At 38.1% G+C, this 18,345-nt stretch overlaps 1 protein-coding gene across 1 annotated transcript in view; it reads right to left on the reverse strand.

Annotated features, from left to right (window-relative positions):
* Nucleotides 1-18,345, reverse strand: part of LOC107715569 (mitogen-activated protein kinase kinase kinase 12-like) — a 46,103-nt gene that overhangs the window by 21,993 nt on the left and 5,765 nt on the right. The window contains exons 2-6 of the mRNA XM_016521714.1: nt 11,710-12,224; nt 10,021-10,204; nt 4,883-5,074; nt 4,631-4,789; nt 679-837 (exon numbers count right to left, since the gene is read on the reverse strand). Coding sequence (XP_016377200.1) covers nt 679-837; nt 4,631-4,789; nt 4,883-5,074; nt 10,021-10,204; nt 11,710-12,127 — 1,112 coding nt within the window. The 5' untranslated portion in view covers nt 12,128-12,224. The remainder of the gene's footprint in view (nt 1-678; nt 838-4,630; nt 4,790-4,882; nt 5,075-10,020; nt 10,205-11,709; nt 12,225-18,345) is intronic.

Genomic DNA, 18,345 nt, shown 5'->3' on the forward strand with positions numbered 1-18,345 from the left:
TTTGCAAATCATTAGCTAATGATTAATTAAAGCAGACAACTGGAAGTTGAAATGCATGGCTTCGACCCATTGTGGTAATTAACACATGAATTTACATCATTAGTTAATATAATATGTTATTAGGGAACTAATACATTATAACACATTTAACTTATAACTATTTATTTATTATTTAATCTATGAATCATATAGAATGTTCATTAGTTGCTGATGTAGTAAGCATTAATAAATGGTTTAGCTCTTCATGAGTTATACATTAACTCGTGATTATCTGTGGATTAGTTAAGCATGAATTAATGCATATTTGTGCACCCGTATTGTAAAGTGTTTCTGTAATATTAAAGAACACACTGCAGTTACAATTATATTACATGTGCTTTAGTATGTTAGTCAGCACATCAAAATAAGTGTACTTTTCTAAAACACGACAAAAGAGTATTAAAACTTAATTATTTTAAATGCACTTTGAAGTAAAACTTTTAATTTGACATTATTACAAACTGCATTTTTTTTTAAGTCTATTTAGGTGTGTTAAGAAACATAGTCATAACAGTGCATCTCTCTGTAAGTTCACTCAAGTGGCTTTTTTCCATTAACATGTTATCTGCTGTACAGTTATAAAATCTACTACAATTGCACATTCAGCACACTTTCTTTCTTTCTTGCTTGGTTTCTCACCAGCACTGTCTGAGCAGGATTTTGAAGCCATCAGGGCAGCTTTCAGGAAGAGGAAGCTGCAGGCTGTTGTTTCCCACGCCCCATATGATAGCGGAGGAGTCCACGTCTTTATACGGGATCTCACCGGTCAGCATCTCCCACAGCACCACACCGAACGACCTGCGGACGCCACACATCACATCACTGACAGCTGCACTCATCTCCTGGACTCCAGTGTGTGCTATGTAAGAACGCCTCCGTTTGTTGTAAATTAGGCTCATTGTAGACAGCACAATATTCAAAAGACTTGTTTCTTTTATGACCTCCATGGAGGCTTGAGCAATAAATCCAGCTGAAGAGAAACACGCCAACATTTGTGATTATATTAGACAATGTGGCGTTTCTCCACTGCCATACAGTGACAAGAGGATGACGTGCCTCACACAGGAGTTCTTCTGCTCATGAAAGAGTATGACCACAATTCATTTACAGACCAGCAGAAGACTGGCAGGGAGGATAAGACATGCAGAAGTGATGTGAATGAGATCTTGCAGCCAACATTGTTCGAAAACGTAAAAAGTGCTCCTTTATAGGTCACTGTAAAAACTGATTGTAATTTTAATGGTAAAAGACTGTAAAAATGCTACTTTACAATTTTAGTCATTTGGTATATTAACAATATTTCAGTTGATGAACTGTATATTTTATATATTTTTTACTGTAAATATAAGTTCAATCTGTAAAACTGTATTCTTTTTACACTAAAGCTCTGGCAGCCACATATGCCTGTTTTGCATTGATTTCACAGAGTTTTTTTTTTTTTTCAGTGTAAAACAGCTCGTCATGTCACGCTGATAGCCTCGTGAGCAGCGCACCGACATTCCGGAGTTCCAAGTTCGAATCCCGGGTCGCGGACCTTTCCCGATCCCACCCCCCTCTCTCTCCCACTTCACTTCCTGTCTAAATACTGTCCTATCACAATAATAATAATAATAATAATAAGGCAAAAACGCCAAAAATAAATCATAAACAAATCATAAATAAAAAAAAACAGCTTGTCAATTGGGCAGCACCCTCAAAAGGAAGACTATGTACCTTATCTACCCATAAAAGGTAGGGATGTAACGATATTATCAATATCGTGGTATCACGATAGCAAAACTGTCTCTATATTATCATGGTCACATGACGATATGAAACGGCAAAAAATGTAGTTATTAAAATATATTTAAACTTCTTATTCTAACATAAAAGGTTTTTAAAGTTGTGTTTTGGGCCATTATGCTTTGGCACAGTATCTCTAAATACTGTCCTATCACAATAATAATAATAATAATAATAATAAGGCAGAAACGCCAAAAATAAATCATAAACAAATCATAAATAAAAAAAAACAGCTTGTCAATTGGGCAGCACCCTCAAAAGGAAGACTATGTACCTTATCTACCCATAAAAGGTAGGGATGTAACGATATTATCAATATCGTGGTATCACGATAGCAAAACTGTCTCTATATTATCATGGTCACATGACGATATGAAACGGCAAAAAATGTAGTTATTAAAATATATTTAAACTTCTTATTCTAACATAAAAGGTTTTTAAAGTTGTGTTTTGGGCCATTATGCTTTGGCACAGTATCTGTCAAACAAACTCAAACCGAAAGCACAATATGGCCTAATCCCTTAATCAAGTCTGTTTGCGCTGAGCGTTTCAAAGCAAAAAAGTTCAAGTTCGCTTTCAAGTTTCAAAGCGAAGTTCAAAGCTGAACTTCGTTCAGATGATCAGCTCGAGATCCGGTGTTTTGCCGCACCTCAGAACGGCTCCGTTCACACTGAATGAATGCAGTGAACTCGTTTATTTCACATTCTGTGAGTTTAGCGCACGTTTGGGAACGCAACAGACACCAGTTATGCTTTTTCTTCATATCAGATGATTACAGCGTTTCACTAGATTTGTAGTGAGACGTGTTTTTGTAAGCCTGTTTTCACTGAAGCTGGAGTTTTCCTTCAAAATAAAAGCTTAAAAGTGCAGTGTGAATTGCTGACAGCTAGCGGTTTAAATGCAGTCCAAATTCTAAATATCTCTCAAGTGTAGAAATTAGGAAAGAAGTATTGTAATGTCCTTACTGCAGTGTAAAGCAAAAATAATGTACCTATGAAATATTCATTTTCATTTATTTTACAGTACAATTGTTTTACAATATATGGCTACTACTGTCATTGTTGTTGTTATTATTATTATTATTGTATTCTAATTTGATTGGCTTTCTAAAACACCAATTTGAATGTAATTTAGACTGAGACAGTATACCACAAATAAAAAGAGGGTTGAGTTTTTTTTGTTAAAGGGGTCCTATTATGCTTTTTCACTTTTTTAATTTTAGTCAGTGTGTAGTGTGTATGTTTGGGCATAAAAAAGATATAGAAAGTTACAAATCTCAAAGTCCACTCTAAAGGGAGATATTTTGTTTTTTAAAAATCCATTTTCAAGAACTACAGCAAACGGCTCGTTTGGACTACAGCGTTGGTTTCCGGGCTTTGTGATATCACAAAACGGCTCATTGGAATATCATTACAAAGAATTCCCGCCTACAGAGGTTGTGGTTAGAACGCTTGGTTGAGTGCATCAGACGAGACGATGAAGAAGAAGTGCTGCTGCAGAGTTAGTGCATCAGAGAAAACGTGCGACCGCCTGAAACGCTGTTTTTTTCACCTCCGTGCCCAAACGTCTTTGTTTGGGCTTCCGAAAGCGGATGATGTCAGGAAACAGTGGTTGCAATTTACTTTTTAACTCTGTTCCTGAGCATTATAACCCCAATTTGCTATTGTGTGCTGCGCATTTTACTGAGGACAGGTTCCACATCACGAGTGAGAAGTGCCAGATTCCCAAAAGCTTTTGTTGAAAGACGGAGCAAGGGGGCGTGGCAGTACTGAAAACCGTCTAAGCTGTTCGCCAATCACAACGCACTGGGACAGCTAACAAATCACAACACATTTTGTTTTTCGGAAGGAGACGAGACGATGAAGAAGTTCATCAAAGCCGGAACTAATCGAGCCGTTTGTGCCAGCCTGGAGAGAAAGGTTTTTTAATAATGTAAATTATGTGAAAAATAATGCTTTTTTCAAACCACCAAGCATGAGAGCATGTTCTAGTACACCCCCAAAACAAAATCAAGACTTTGTAAAAGAGCATAATAGGACCCCTTTAAGAACATGGGTTGGAGCTCTTAATTTTGAACTCTCAAAGTACATTAGATAGAACAATTTAACTTTAAAATGTACAAAATTTTCTTTTTTTTTCCAATTCTTCATGTCTTTTTTTTAAAAATATCACAATAAATATGGTATCGTGGACTTCATATCGCAATATTATCGTATCGTGAGATAGAGGTCTGCACAGGCTTTAAACTGAAGCCCGAACCCGACCCGTACCCGAGATCGTCTGACCCAGCCCGACCCGAGCGGCACAGTTCAATTTAGAGCCCGAACCCGACCCGAACCCGAAATCTTTTTTTTTCCCCACAACGAATAGCCAATTAAAAAAAAAAAAAAGCTGTATTTCACGATTGCATGCAACGGTCAGTAAACAAATACATGTAAAGAAACAGAATCATTAAGGCTCGGCCAGTTCACAAGGCAAAAGAAAAAACACTTAGCAGCTATGAAAGTTTATGAACATCAGGTGCAGCGGTCACATAAATTCTGAGTTTAGCTATAAACCCGAGCCCGAGCCCGACCCGAACCCGAAGCTATTCATTAAACATTAACCCGAACCCGAACCGAAACCCGAAAGTATTTCGGGACCCGTCGGGCTCGGGTCGGGTAGCAGACCTCTATCGTGAGATCTTTATATCTTTACATCCCTACAAAAAGGTGCCTATTAGTACACTGGAGCAGGAAAATATCCCCTATGAACTTTTAATAAAATTGCATTGAATACTCCCAGACCCAGTGATTACGAATGATCATACCAGATGTCCACTTTCTCAGACACAGGCTCGTTCCGAATCACCTCGGGCGCCATCCAGGCCACAGTGCCTGCAAACGACATCTTGGTGCTCTTGTCTCTGAGCTCCTTAGACGTGCCGAAGTCTGAGATCTTCACCAGGTCGTCGTGTGTGATCAGCATACTGACAGAGAGAAGACACGGGTATAAGGCACACTTTCAGTTTGCTCATGCTTCCAAACACACTTTCGTGGATTGGTACAAAGCAGCATCATACTTGGGTGATTTGAGATCTCTGTGGATGATCTTGTGCAGGTGGAGGTAGTTCATGCCGCCTGCGATGCCCATGGCCCAGTCCACCAGCAGGGACGGCATGATCTTCCTGCCGGCCCTCAGCACCTCGTAGAGCTGGCCCTGCGCGCAGTACTCCATGATGATGCAGTAACACGGAGCCTGCGTGCACACGCCCCTGAACACACAAGTTTACAGAGTGAAAGAGGTTAACACGAGCTGCTGTTTCTTTGCAGCCTGTCAAATTGAATTTGGATTATCAGAAGCAGAGTTGGAAATTGCTGGGGCAAAAATGCCACCATGATTAATAATAATGACACCAAATTATTTTTATATACCGTATTGGCCCGAATATAAGACGACCCTGATTATAAGACGACCCCCCTTTTTCCAGATGTACCTTTTGGAAAAAGGCTTTTTAAAAACCAAATCTTGTTTTTTCTCAGTAAAACACATTTTGTCTTCAATTATTTTCATATTGCATATTTTTCCTATTTTAATTTTTGTTTTGAAAGTATGATAAAAACTGGTAAAATGTACCAACAAATCACATTTAAAAAATATACACTTCTTGATATACCATAAAAAAAACAAAAAAAACAGGTAGCCCATCTGAATTAGGACATTTAGGATATCCATCTAATAGTAGCCTACCAAAATCTTATGAACAGTAGAAGTTAAATCTTACTGTAGTCGTCAAATCTTGGTACTGTCTTACGTTTTAAGAAAAAAACATTGTCTTATATTCGGGACAATACGGTATTATTATTATAACATATGATATAGTTAATCAATATCATATGAGCAAGAGTGCTGTTTTCCCGAATATCAGCACAATTGCAAATGTGATATCAATTCTATACAACAGTTCAATAAACAAGTTAATATTAAGTGACTTACATTTTTGGCACAATATTGTCCAATTTTCCTCAACAAACATAGTTCTAAACAAAGTCACAGATGAGCCGCTGCACGTCTCTAAGCAAAGCACAGCAAAGTTTCCTTGATATATATATTTTAAAAATTGGCATAAAAGATGACACATTTAATAAGGTTAAAAAATGCCCTTACAATGGAAATAAATAAATAAATACATACATACATACATAAATGCATGCATGCACCTGGAAATCAATTTAAGGTGGAAAATATCACCATGTAATGGCCGGAAAGTTCATTTCTGTTGTTGATCAGAAAGTGCTCCAAAAAAGAAAAGTAATAATTAAATAAAATAATTATTTGTTATTTTGGGCCAGGTGTGTCCAGTCCTGCTCCTTGAGGGTCAAGGTCAGTAATCACGGTCTTCAGGATCACTACACACTTCCAGGCAGGTGTGTGTGCTGGAGCTGAACTATGCATGCAGGAGCTCGATTAGACACCCTACTTCTGTGTTATGTATCCAAATTGATTGGGAGACATGTTGCAACAAATGCCTGACGTAAAGATATGAGTTTCCTGGGTGCACTTGAAGGCAGAAATATTCCCTGCGTTCCATTCGGAAGGGCTCATCCCTATGCCCTAATCCCTTCAAAGGGTTTACCCTCCAGAGTGAGAGCTTTGAAGGGTGTAAGGGACCAAACAACTGTTTCTTGAAGTGCCCTTCTGACATGGAGGCGCCGTCATCATGGAAATAATCAGCGCAAAGGATCATGGGGGCCCGAAGTGTCCATCAGTTGTTCCCTTCGAAATCCTTCATTCCGAAGGGCCCTTTGAAGTGGCTAGTTTTGAGCACTTCGGTTTGGAACGACCCTTCAATATGACGGCCATGATTGTTTTCACTCCGAAGTGCCCTTCGGAGGGCGATATATCCCGTTTGGAACGCACCGGTTTATTCTTTCATCTTCTTCTGTTTAATGGTGATTTACATCCTGGTGCATATCGCCACCTACTGGACGGTTGTGCAAGCATTGTTTCATCTAAACCTGTTTTTCTCTTTCATCATGCCATATTTCAGTGATGCATGACATATTACTGTGAATAATAATTATATAGTTTGTTTGATAAAGACTGAACAAACTAAAAAACAGTCTGCGCTTGCAAAGGTAATACCTCTGTTTAAGGGTGTACGCACACTAGGCAATCTGAACCGTGCCCGAGCGCGGTTGACCCAAATTAATTGTTTTTCAAATAATTGTATTAAAAGAAGTATATTTAGGTTTATAACAGGTCTGGTTCTCACCTTATTGATGAACAGGAATTGTAAGTGTGAGTGCAGGCCAGCGGGGGGTAATCGCGCTCGGGCTCGGTTCAAGGCAGCTGTGCCTAGTGTGAGTACACCCTAAGGTTCATTTATTGTGTTTAGCTATTTTGCTTCCATATCTATGGGTGAAAAATCACAAGTCTTCTTTTTATTATTATAGAAATATATTATTTTAAAAAACAAACAAACTTGAATGCAGATCAAGGTTGACATGAGAAAATGTTGTTTTTTACGTGTGTGAGGTAATATAAGAGCTATTCCAGCGTTACGGATGTGACGTTTGCAGTCAAAATTTGCAATAAGATTGTATATTCATTATAAATATATTGAATCATCTGTTTATATTTTCCTAAACCCCTAACAATAGAGTGCAGACATCAGAAAAATATCAGTCTATAAATGTGTTTTATATTTTAGATGAGGGAAATACACATGTGTTACGGACATGAAAAAAAGACAAATTTTTAGGAGACAACATATTTTGTAGACTTTCTGTGAATTACAACGCACAAACCAGAAGCAACAATATCTACCAAATGGAGAAGGATTTGGCTCTTTACAGGACATAAAAGATCCATTTTTTTCGAGTTTCGTTTTCGCATTTCGGAGTAAAAAACACTGTTACGGGTGTAACATTCTGAAAGCGGAATTTATCTGACTATGGAAACGTGTATAAAAACAACTTCATCAGAGATCTCCAATGGATATTTAAACTAAAATTGTAAGGCAAATGGTTATGGATTATGTACTGTATAGCATGCATTCACCCCATCTCTCAGGCTGTTAAGTGTAACCAGTGTGAGACTTGCATTAAAAAAAACATCAGTTTACAGCAGAGACAGATGCAGTTGTAACCTAAACATTGTGTTTGACATCTTTAAATGACCTAATGGACTGATGACGCTCCAATTCGTTGCTGATCAAGATAATTTAAATGGTTGGCTGTCATGAACACTTGTTTTAATGACACAAACATACATTAAATAATTAAGTTACAAAACAGGTTAAATAAAAATATGCTGAATAAATAATATAGTGTAAATATTTATAAAAATGCTCCTCTCCAGAGATATTTATGGACACTGAATGGCTTGAGGTGGGCTAGGCTGTACAAGCTGTTTATGATTTCTCTCTGCAGCTAAAACACTGAGATGTGATACACTTCAGTAAGTTTTTCTGTTTCTTTCAACATACCTTCTGATGTTTATTTCATGCTATAACTAGTAGTAAAGAGAAAGAGATCAGTTCATTTGCACCGGGCTGCTGTTTGAACTTAGACGCGACCATCTGTCATCAAACATTAAAGAATGTCAAAATGATAGTTTATTTAGCGATGTAGTTTGAAGTATAGTTTGAATTTCATGATAAACTGAGGCTTTGTTACTTTTATGGGTACTGGATGGAAGGTGGGCTTTAATTTAGTGAAGTTTATAATGCATCAGTTGAAAACAGCATGGACTCAAAGATTGACCTTGGCATTTAATGATTGATATCAGTTTGTTAAAAAAAAAATTTGAAATCAGGAAAACAATATTTTCAACTCAGCCCCTTTCTGAAGCGCTGCAGGCATATTCAAGCACTATATTTTCCTAATTTGTTTGTTAAATAAAAGTAGTATAGGCTATACAGTATATTGTTAAATTGTAGCCTATAAAAATTTACTTTCAAGTGTCACCTTGTGTTTATATTCACTTTCATGTAGACTATTTTGATCAAGAAACATGCAGAAACAGGAGCTGTTGTAAAGCATCATACCATTTTACTTTTATTTGTTTAACTTTACACTGTAGATCAAAATAAATGAAATGAGAGAATCCACTGCTTATTTTGAGTATAGGCTAAACTGCAGATTCACGTTGCGTCTGCACAACAAAATAAACTAAACATTTTAACTTGCAACTTGTGCGTGGCATGATTTACACACAGCGTATGTCTTCTCCATGTCGTGCTTACCAGGTTGTTCGTAAAAGCCGAAATGTGCCCAGATGTCGGCTTTTAAAGTAGTTGGAGCATTTTTACATTACATTTAGTCATTTAGCAGACGCTTTTATCCAAATCGACTTACAAATGAGGACAATAGAAGCAATCAAAATCAACAAAAGAGCAATGATATACAAGTGCTATAACAAGTCTCAGTTAGCTTAACGCAGTACACGTAGCAAGGTTTTTTTTTTATTATATAATAAATAAAAAGAAAACAGATAGAATAGAAAAAAATAGAGAAAGCTAGAGTTAGAGGCCTTTTTTGCTTTTGTTAATTGTACAATAAATAAAAAGAAAACAGATAGAATACCAAAAGATTAGAGAAGCTAATGTTAGTTTTTTTTTTTTTTAGAAAACAAACAGTAAATGAATAGAGTGCAAGTCTAAAAGGGACAAGATTTTATTTTTTTAAAGAATAGAATAAGACTAGAGAGTGCTAGAGTTAAAGGCTCAAATAAAGACATTTTTAATTACTCGCAGTCGCGTCTCCCCTCCCTCCGTCATTGTATGTTACCGCGACAAAGCACGTCAGAAAAGCATCAGTGCGTTATAATCAGTTATGATCTATTACTGAACTGATACCGAATCGTCCTCGTCTGCATCACGATGCATCGTAGAAACGATTAATTTCGACACCCCTATATAATAGCCTAACTCTTGTTTAGAATGAATGGCACTGTGGCAATGTGTATAGTATTTATAATGTTTGTAAACATTTAATTTAAGATACTTTACATCGTTTCTGAATGTAATGATAACACGCATCATGTGACTTATACACTGATGCTACTTATCTGTGTTTATTTTGTCTCTCAACAATGCAATTTTGACCCAGTGTGACTTATACTCTGGAGTGACTTATTTTCTGGAAAACACACTATTTATAATCATACTTTAATATAATGGGGGTGATGCTGGTGTGCAGGTTTGCATTCACTCACTTGAAGGTAATGATGTTGGGGTGTTTGAGCTTGCGCAGATGTTTGATCTCAGTCTCCTTGATGTCTCGGACTTTCTTCACAGCCACCTCCTCACCATGAAACTTGCCCAGGAAAACAGCTCCCTGCGCCCCGCTGCCCACCCACTGCAGCTCGGAGATCTCCTCGAACGGCACCTCCCAGGAGTCTGGAAGAGACATTCCCAACATGGGCTCACTGGAAATACCTGTCTCATACACTTCTGCAAAACTGAAAAAACCTACCTATACATACGAATCGCTGCAGTTTCCATTTTATATAAACACTAGAGGCAGCAAAACTCTGACAACTTTTACTCCTTTGCACACAAAGTATGATTTACAGGTCCACTGTTTTGATTAATAAAGCCTAATTTTCGCACAATTACTTGAGGAATATAATGTTATGAATTCAAAACAATTTTAACATGCTGTGACATTTGAAAACTGATCATTTTGAATGTTTGCGTCACATATCCAGCTTCATATGTATGGGTTTTTATATTTGCAGCGGCTATTTGCACTAAGTGAAAATAGCATATTTTCTTAGCGATAGCTGCTATTTACACTAAATGCAAATAGCAATGGATTCTATTTATACTAAGTGAAAATAGCATATTTTCTTAGCGATAGCTGCTATTTACACTAAATGCAAATAGCAATGGATTCTATTTATACTAAGTGAAAATAGCAGTATTTTCTGCTATTTATTGCAAATAGTGGCAATTATCTGCACCTCAGTATTGTAGTACATTATAAAACAGTATGCAATAATAATGTATTGAGTGTATTGGGACAATAAAGCCCTCCCTACACCTATCCCTAACCCTACCTGATACTTTATTGTCAACTTTTTGATTATTTCCTTCACTTTTATTGAAAATAAATGCCTTTCTGATGTGATAAGGGATTTGAAAAGGGAGAAAAAATTTCTGCAAAAGGCGGTCACAAACTCGGGTCGATCGCGTCAAAAAGCATGTGCTTTATCATCTTCGCCACTGAAACTGACGTTTGATGAGCATCTTTTGTAGTGTTGACTCGCCCAATCACACGCTGGTGGGCGGAGTTAGTGTAAATAGCCTCTGCCAACCAGGCGGGCTGTTTGCACTTAGTGTAAATAGTCACTCCGTTTTATATTCAGTAGGTTTGTTCGGTAGCTCATGCAGTATGGCGTTCGACTTGAGAGGTGTAGAGCTCGGGTGTGAATCCAGTGAAGCTACGGTTCCACAAAACAATTCAAATCTGCATATAAGGAGGTTCAAATGGCACGGTTGCATCAAAAAATCCGGTTTTATACCAGTTTTGCATTTGTTAACACTATCGGTAGGTTTAGGCTTGGGTTTGTCATATGGGATATTTCCAACACGATAGAGCATTAACTTTTAGCGGCACTCCCCAGATATCTAAATTCTGAACCGCCGCAATACGTACCTGAAGCAACGTAATAAAAACACAGCAATACGTGACTATATCAACATGACAAAAACATGCCAGGGTCACGATTTAGCATTTTAGCGCCACTCACTGGACATTTCACTTTGAAACTGCCTCGAAATGTGCAGTAAGGTATGAAATAACGGTGATGCAGAAATGTATTTAGAGGCACGCATTTCCAGTTATCCCTGTCCAAAACGACACTAAAACACCCCGACCGTTCTCGGACTGCCGTACTCACCCTCCTGGCTCTGCTTGTGCTCTGTCGAGTAGGCTTTCCCAATCATCGTCCACACTGGTTTGAGGCATCCGAACAAGCCTTCCAGAAAGCCTCCTCCACCCGCCTGCAGCCGGAAGCTGTCGGACTGGTTGCGCACGGCTCCGCCCTCGGCCCCGCCCTCCTGCAGCTTGAGCACGCTGTTGGAGAAGTTGGTGGGCTCGTCGCTCAGGGTGGGGCTGTTGCTGTGAGTGCCGCTGCCGCCCCCCACCGGGTCGATGGAGAGCACGTTACGGAGCACGCACTGGGTCGGGGTGAGTTCGGTGTCTGGCGTGCTCGCCGGCACCTCCGAATCGGGCCGACAGAAGGGGGGTTCGGAGAGCGGGGTGCTGAACCCTGAGAGGGACGGGGAAGGGGCATGTTGCTCATGGACACAAGCCATGGGGGCAGAAGGGGCGAGGGTAGCCCACTGCGTTACCCACCCTTAAGAAAAGTGGCCCTCACCACTCGCTCTGTAGCAGCGCTGCTCGTCAACACACCTGGAGAGAGCAATCACAACACAAGCCGTAAGTGCTGAGAAAGAGCATGATTCTGCTTACTGCTTACTATGAATGGCAATCAAATACCAGAGTATATTGGAGATGTAGTGATTATGGTGGACTGATCACATGTGTGGATCAATACCAACAATGCGAGGATGTGTTCAGGTATGTATGAACCACCTAAGCAGACTGTTTTCAGACAGTGTTCTCAAACAAATTAAAGTTGGAAAGAGTAAAAACACATTTAAAGGGATAGTTCACCCAAAAATGAAAATTCTGTCATTAATTGCTCACCCTCATGTCGTTCCAAACCCGTAAGACCTCCGTTCATGTTTATAACACAAATTAAGATTTTTTTTTTTGATGAAATCCGAGAGCTCTCTGACCCTCCATAGACAGCAATGTAACTTGTTTTCTTTGCGAACAAAAAGTATTCTCGTAGCTTCGTAAAATTAAGGTTGAAACACTGATGTCACTTGGACTGTTTTAACGATGTCTGTACTACCTTTCTGGGCCTGGGAGCATTTCAGTTATGTAGCGAGGGTCTATGGAGGGTCAGAAGAAAGCTCTCTGATTTCATCAAAAATATCTTAATTTGTGTTCTGAAGATAAACAAAGGTCTTACGGGTTTGGAACGACATGTGGGTGAGCAATTAATGACAGAATTTTCATTTTTGGGTGAACTATCCCTTTAACCCAGTCCTTCCAACCACTTCTTCCAACACCATTCTCTGCACCAACCAGCCAAAGATTAGTGTCATTTCAGTAGCCTGAATGACAGAAGTCTTTTTATTATTGAATTATACACACTATTATCAGTCACCAACTTATATAATTTTGTAAAAAAGAACATACAAATCAGTTTTGCACATGGACAACGTTTATCTGAGCAAGCTGATGCCCATATTTTGATACAATTCCAGCATGTCTGTGACTTCATAGATACAGGCTGATTGGCTGACTTGATCACCAATCATACTGCTATATTTGGGGTTCTCAACTCTGGCCCTCGAGGTCCACTGTCCAGCAAAGTTTTGCTCCAGCACTAATTAAGCACACCTGAGCAAGCTCATCAAGGTCTTCAGGATCACTAGAAAGCTAAATGCAGCTGAGTTTGATTAGGGTTGGAGCTAAACTCTGCAGGATTTTAGAAGCCTTGTGCTATAGAGTACTACAGTGCCGCAAATTTGTCCAATTCTGGAAGTATTTTTCCCATTGGAATTTTTTAAAAGTCTAGAGAGTTATAAGCCATGAATCAAACCAGCCTGCTACAAGGAGAATCACAACAAACTTTGATTCGAAGCAAAAAAAGTATTTGAACATCGGACAAAAAGATGAAGGTCCCCATGAAGCATTGTGAATGGCATACATCATTTGCAGTGCTTCATAAAGAGCTTGTCTGATGCGATTTGCTTGCTTTGATTGGTGGAGAGCTCTCTGCAGAATCATGGGTAATGTAGTTTTTCACCAGGAAATCTACTGTAAAACACAAGCTTAAATAACTTGTTTAACTAAAAGTTATGATAACAAGTTTAAATAATGTAGGCTGATGGCTTCAACAAAATGCAAATATCATCGATTAACAACTTCATGACTCACAGTAGCTCTGTCTTTATGGATCATTTATCATTAAAAAATCAATGCCCCAATGAGGAAAATGAATGGGATTTTAACTTCTGGAATGAGATTTTTATTTCTTTGATTCATAACATTTTCAGAAGAATCATTATCACTTCAGCAACATGGCCAAAATTATTCTTTGCCAAACAAAGCACTACTTTACAAACTACCCATGTGTGAAATACCTTTTTGTGCTCAAAATCTCCCATTGCACACAAAGAATTGATGTAGAAAAGACGAGACGTAAACAGATAACTTATGCCCTTAACTATTATTTGACTTTAAGAACACTTTATTTGACTCAGACTATTGCCTTCTTCATAATGCACCATTGAATTGTTGTGTTTTCACACTGGCCTCTACACAGAAAAGCAAGTTATTTCTGGGATACAACAGCAAATATCATCTTTAATAACAAACATGTACATGATAAGGTTGACCACATTTACATCACAACAGTAAAGAATCTAGACCCTAACTCAGAGTTTTGGCTGCTTCAATAGTTTACATTCTTATTTTTGATTTGTTTCCATTTGTTTAATTCATTATCTCCTGATGCTTTCATTTTCTAGAGGCACAAACTATCTGTTCACTGCTGCTTCTGAAGCTCCTCTGCTCACGCTGCCAGTGTGAAGACTGTAAATATGCAGGACAATCGTGTCTCATATTGTGAGCATTTGGTGAAGGGAGAAATAAAAGACAACGTCATTTCCTCTTGATCTTAACAAGGAATGATATCATGACAGCGCAGAGCTGTGTCTGTCCATCAGTCCATTAGCTGTTCTTTCAATAGCAATCTCTTATTATTTGCTGGTAACTTTGGCGGTTGAATTGGGCACATTGAAACATAATTCATAACATAACTACATATGATGAAAAACAGCAAAATATATCACAACAAAACAACTTGAATTATTCTACTTAGGCTAGATTTTTATGCAAACATAAACTCTCCAATATTGAGCTTTAAAGATGAATCGAGAGGACTCCTCCTCCTGGGTCACATGATCATAAATGGTAAAATGACGTCCTTGTAGTGAGCATCATATGTGAACTATGTGAAGAGGGTAACTTGCTCGCTTTCATTTGGAATGACCCTCGGGGCCAGATTTACTATCAGCTTGCGTCAGCGCAAACCCTCATTTGGCGTTAAAAAATACTGTCAGGATTTACTAGATATTTACTAGTTATATTCTGAAAAATATGGTATGTTTATATTTAACTTTCTAAAATTTAGGCTTTTCGTTAGTCTAGATTTTGTGAAATCTGGATCACAAGGCAAAGAGCCAGATTTACTAGCAGACAGTGTTGCCAAGTCCGCGGTTTTCCAGCAGAATTGGGCTACTTTAACACTGTTGCCACGGGTTGTTTTTCATGGTTTAAGCGACCCCAATAATGTGATGTTTAGCCCCTAAAATGTGAATTTCACCAGGGGAACCCTTCCAAAAAACGTGTATTTTAACCTCCGGAACGCAATTTCTACTGGGGGACCGCCCTCGAAACGCGATTGGGCTAGTTTTGAGTAGTGATTGGGCAGGTTTTGTTTTGAAAACCTGGCAACCCTGCTATCAGCTTGCGCCAGCATAAAAACCCTCATTTGGCGTTAAAAAACTACTGTCAGGATTTACTAAAGACACGCAGTGGGAAATTAGTGCTGAAAAGGCGTGGAGAGTTATTTTTGCAATTCATATCAAATTTCAAATTTTAGCTAATTTAAGCTATACTTTTTACCCTTGAACTTTGCTTAATTATAACTTTTTATAAATATATAACAGATTTAAAGCTCCTGAATTCTTCACCACTTAAAAGCACTGCACTGCTCAATTATACAGTCACTTAAACAAATAAGCACAAGTCAACCTGCCATACCAAACAAGACCACATGGAGATGCCAAAGACCACTAAAGCAGCCTCTTTGACCTTGCTCTTTGTAGATACTAAATACAGACCCATTCAGAATCATCAAACACAGCAAAAATACAAATGAAAAATAAAAGCATTCTGAACGTGTGTTCATCGATATGAAGGCGGCTCGACGTCACCAGCCTCTTTCACAACAAGCAATCATGTCTATTAAGGTTGCACGGTACACCGGCACTACGGTAATATCACAATACTAAAGCTTCAAAATACTGCCGATGCCACTGTATTTTTTAAATGGCAGTGTCGTCAATACAGTACAGCGGCAGTTTTGCCAGATTGGAAATGTCCAAGTATCATACCAGAAGCTCAAAATTATCGTATTTGGAAGAAAATTATCGTACATGAGTCAAACGTACAGAATACAGCTATTTATCTAAACCAACAACTTTTTGACATGACCTGCAAATTACCACAATAGATAACTAGGCGTACCGTGTCTACATTGGACGCGAGCAGTGCGACAAAATACTATAGAACCCATTATAATCAGTGACTGTCTGCACTGGATGCGGCACGGCGCAACACTTTTTCATTATTGATCGTACATCGTACAGAGGTCAAAATTAACATACAAATATGATAATTATCGTACATCTGGCAACACTGGTGCCCTGTGAAGAAAATGCTGTGTAGAATTCACACCTTATATAGTAAGTGTTTCCCGATGCTACACTTCATTTTGCAATGAGACGCTGGACATCGTTGTACGCACTAGTTTATCAGGAGAAAGCGACAGAAAACATAAAAAAAAAATAGGAGCACAAACATCACTCATCATAACAACAAACATCATAATATCTTTCTATAAGAATGTATTCTGTCAGTTCGTCCGTTGCTGAGTTTACCGCTTCTGGAACAGTGAGAACACGTGTAATGCTTCATTTATAGAACCACCCTTGTGATGACGAATGCAATTCCATTCATCAACAGCGCCATATGCACTCGGTTATCCTTATAACATTATTTTAGTATTATAAATGAATTGTGTATTAATATTCTGCCCTCCACAGTTGGAAATTTCAAGATATGGGCGCAAAAAATGGTCCTGTATGAGTTTTTGTTTTTATTTATAACATGATAGTTCGGCAATATGGCACAAGCAAGAGTGTTGTTCTTCCTAATATCAGCACAACTGCAAATGTGATTTTATACAATAGTTAAATTTACAAAAAGTTAATATTAAATGGCATTTTGGACACAACATTGTCAATAAAGATGGCATTTTGCAGTATTTTGCAGATGTTCTAAACAAAGCAGAACTGCTGTGCTTCTCCGAGCAACACACAGCGGTGTTCTCTTTTGTTTCTGAATTAATCTGTGTTTTTGAACAAATCAGGCAAATTAATGATTCACTGAGCCATTCCTCGTTTCTAAATGAATCATATGTTTTGAATGAATCAGTTAAATAAATTATTCAGTGCCACTTATTGGCAATTAAAGGAAAACCTGGTCTGTTTTCATTTATGGATTTTGATACTTCAGCTGGTATAGTATTATAGGATATATTTATGGTATCGTGACAACCTTAGTGTCTGTGTTTGGAGCATCTGATGCCCATATGTACATAAACACCACCGATCCTCACCAACTTCTCCAAAACACTTGCTGTACATTAATTTTGACAGCTACATGAATTTATTGCAGTGTGTTCATGTAGAAATACAATGTTATAGTGATCAGTGCGGCGAGAGCGCAAGCACTATTACAGTCGTCATCTATCAGACTTTACTACCACAACACTGATTTGCTGTAGTTTGTACTATCATAGGCTCATGCAGCGGTCGGGTGTTCAGTCTGTATTTCACACAGAGCGATAAGAAACAACTTGGGCTGCTCTGAAACAATCACAGAATACGAGAGAGCTTGTGCTTTTTTTTAACTTAACATATAAATAATAAGATTAATATAGTTAAATGAATTTTAGGTTATCTCGTGCCCCCTAGTGATCTGTGGGCCCTCAGTTGAGAACCACTGCAATAGGTGATAGCATTGGGGCAATATGAGGAGATATGCATAAAATAGTCTTAATATAACTGCAGACGCGAGAATGTTTTTTGTTCGCCATATACTGAATGTGTACAGTGCAACAGTACTTTCACACTAACTACTGCTGATTTATTCTATTATTATTTTTTGCACTGCTGCAATGACAGTGACAAGCCAAAATAACATATTACAGTAAGTAAAAGATTAACTCTTTATTGTTTCAAATGACTAATAACTATTAAATAGCTAATAACTGAGACAAGCCAAAACAACACATTAAGTAAAAGATGAACTCTTTATTATGTCAAAGGACTAATAACTTACAGGGGTCATCGGATGTAGGGCTGAACGATTTTGGAAAATAATCGAATTGCGATTTTTTTTTTTACCAATATTGCGATTGATTTTAATATGCAATTATTTTTTAAAGCTCTTTATGTTCTGTATTATTCAACAAGTTTTGGTCGCGCCCCCCTTTAAACCTATAAAAAAATCAGCCCCCCACGCCCACCCCCACCCTTTCCCGAATCCCTATTCCACCTCAGACTACCAAATAATTTCACTAAACATTATGAAAAATTAATGCTTT

Source organism: Sinocyclocheilus rhinocerous, unplaced genomic scaffold (assembly GCF_001515625.1).
Source record: "Sinocyclocheilus rhinocerous isolate Xijiao unplaced genomic scaffold, SAMN03320098_v1.1 scaffold3407, whole genome shotgun sequence".
Taxonomy (NCBI): Eukaryota; Metazoa; Chordata; class Actinopteri; order Cypriniformes; family Cyprinidae; genus Sinocyclocheilus; species Sinocyclocheilus rhinocerous.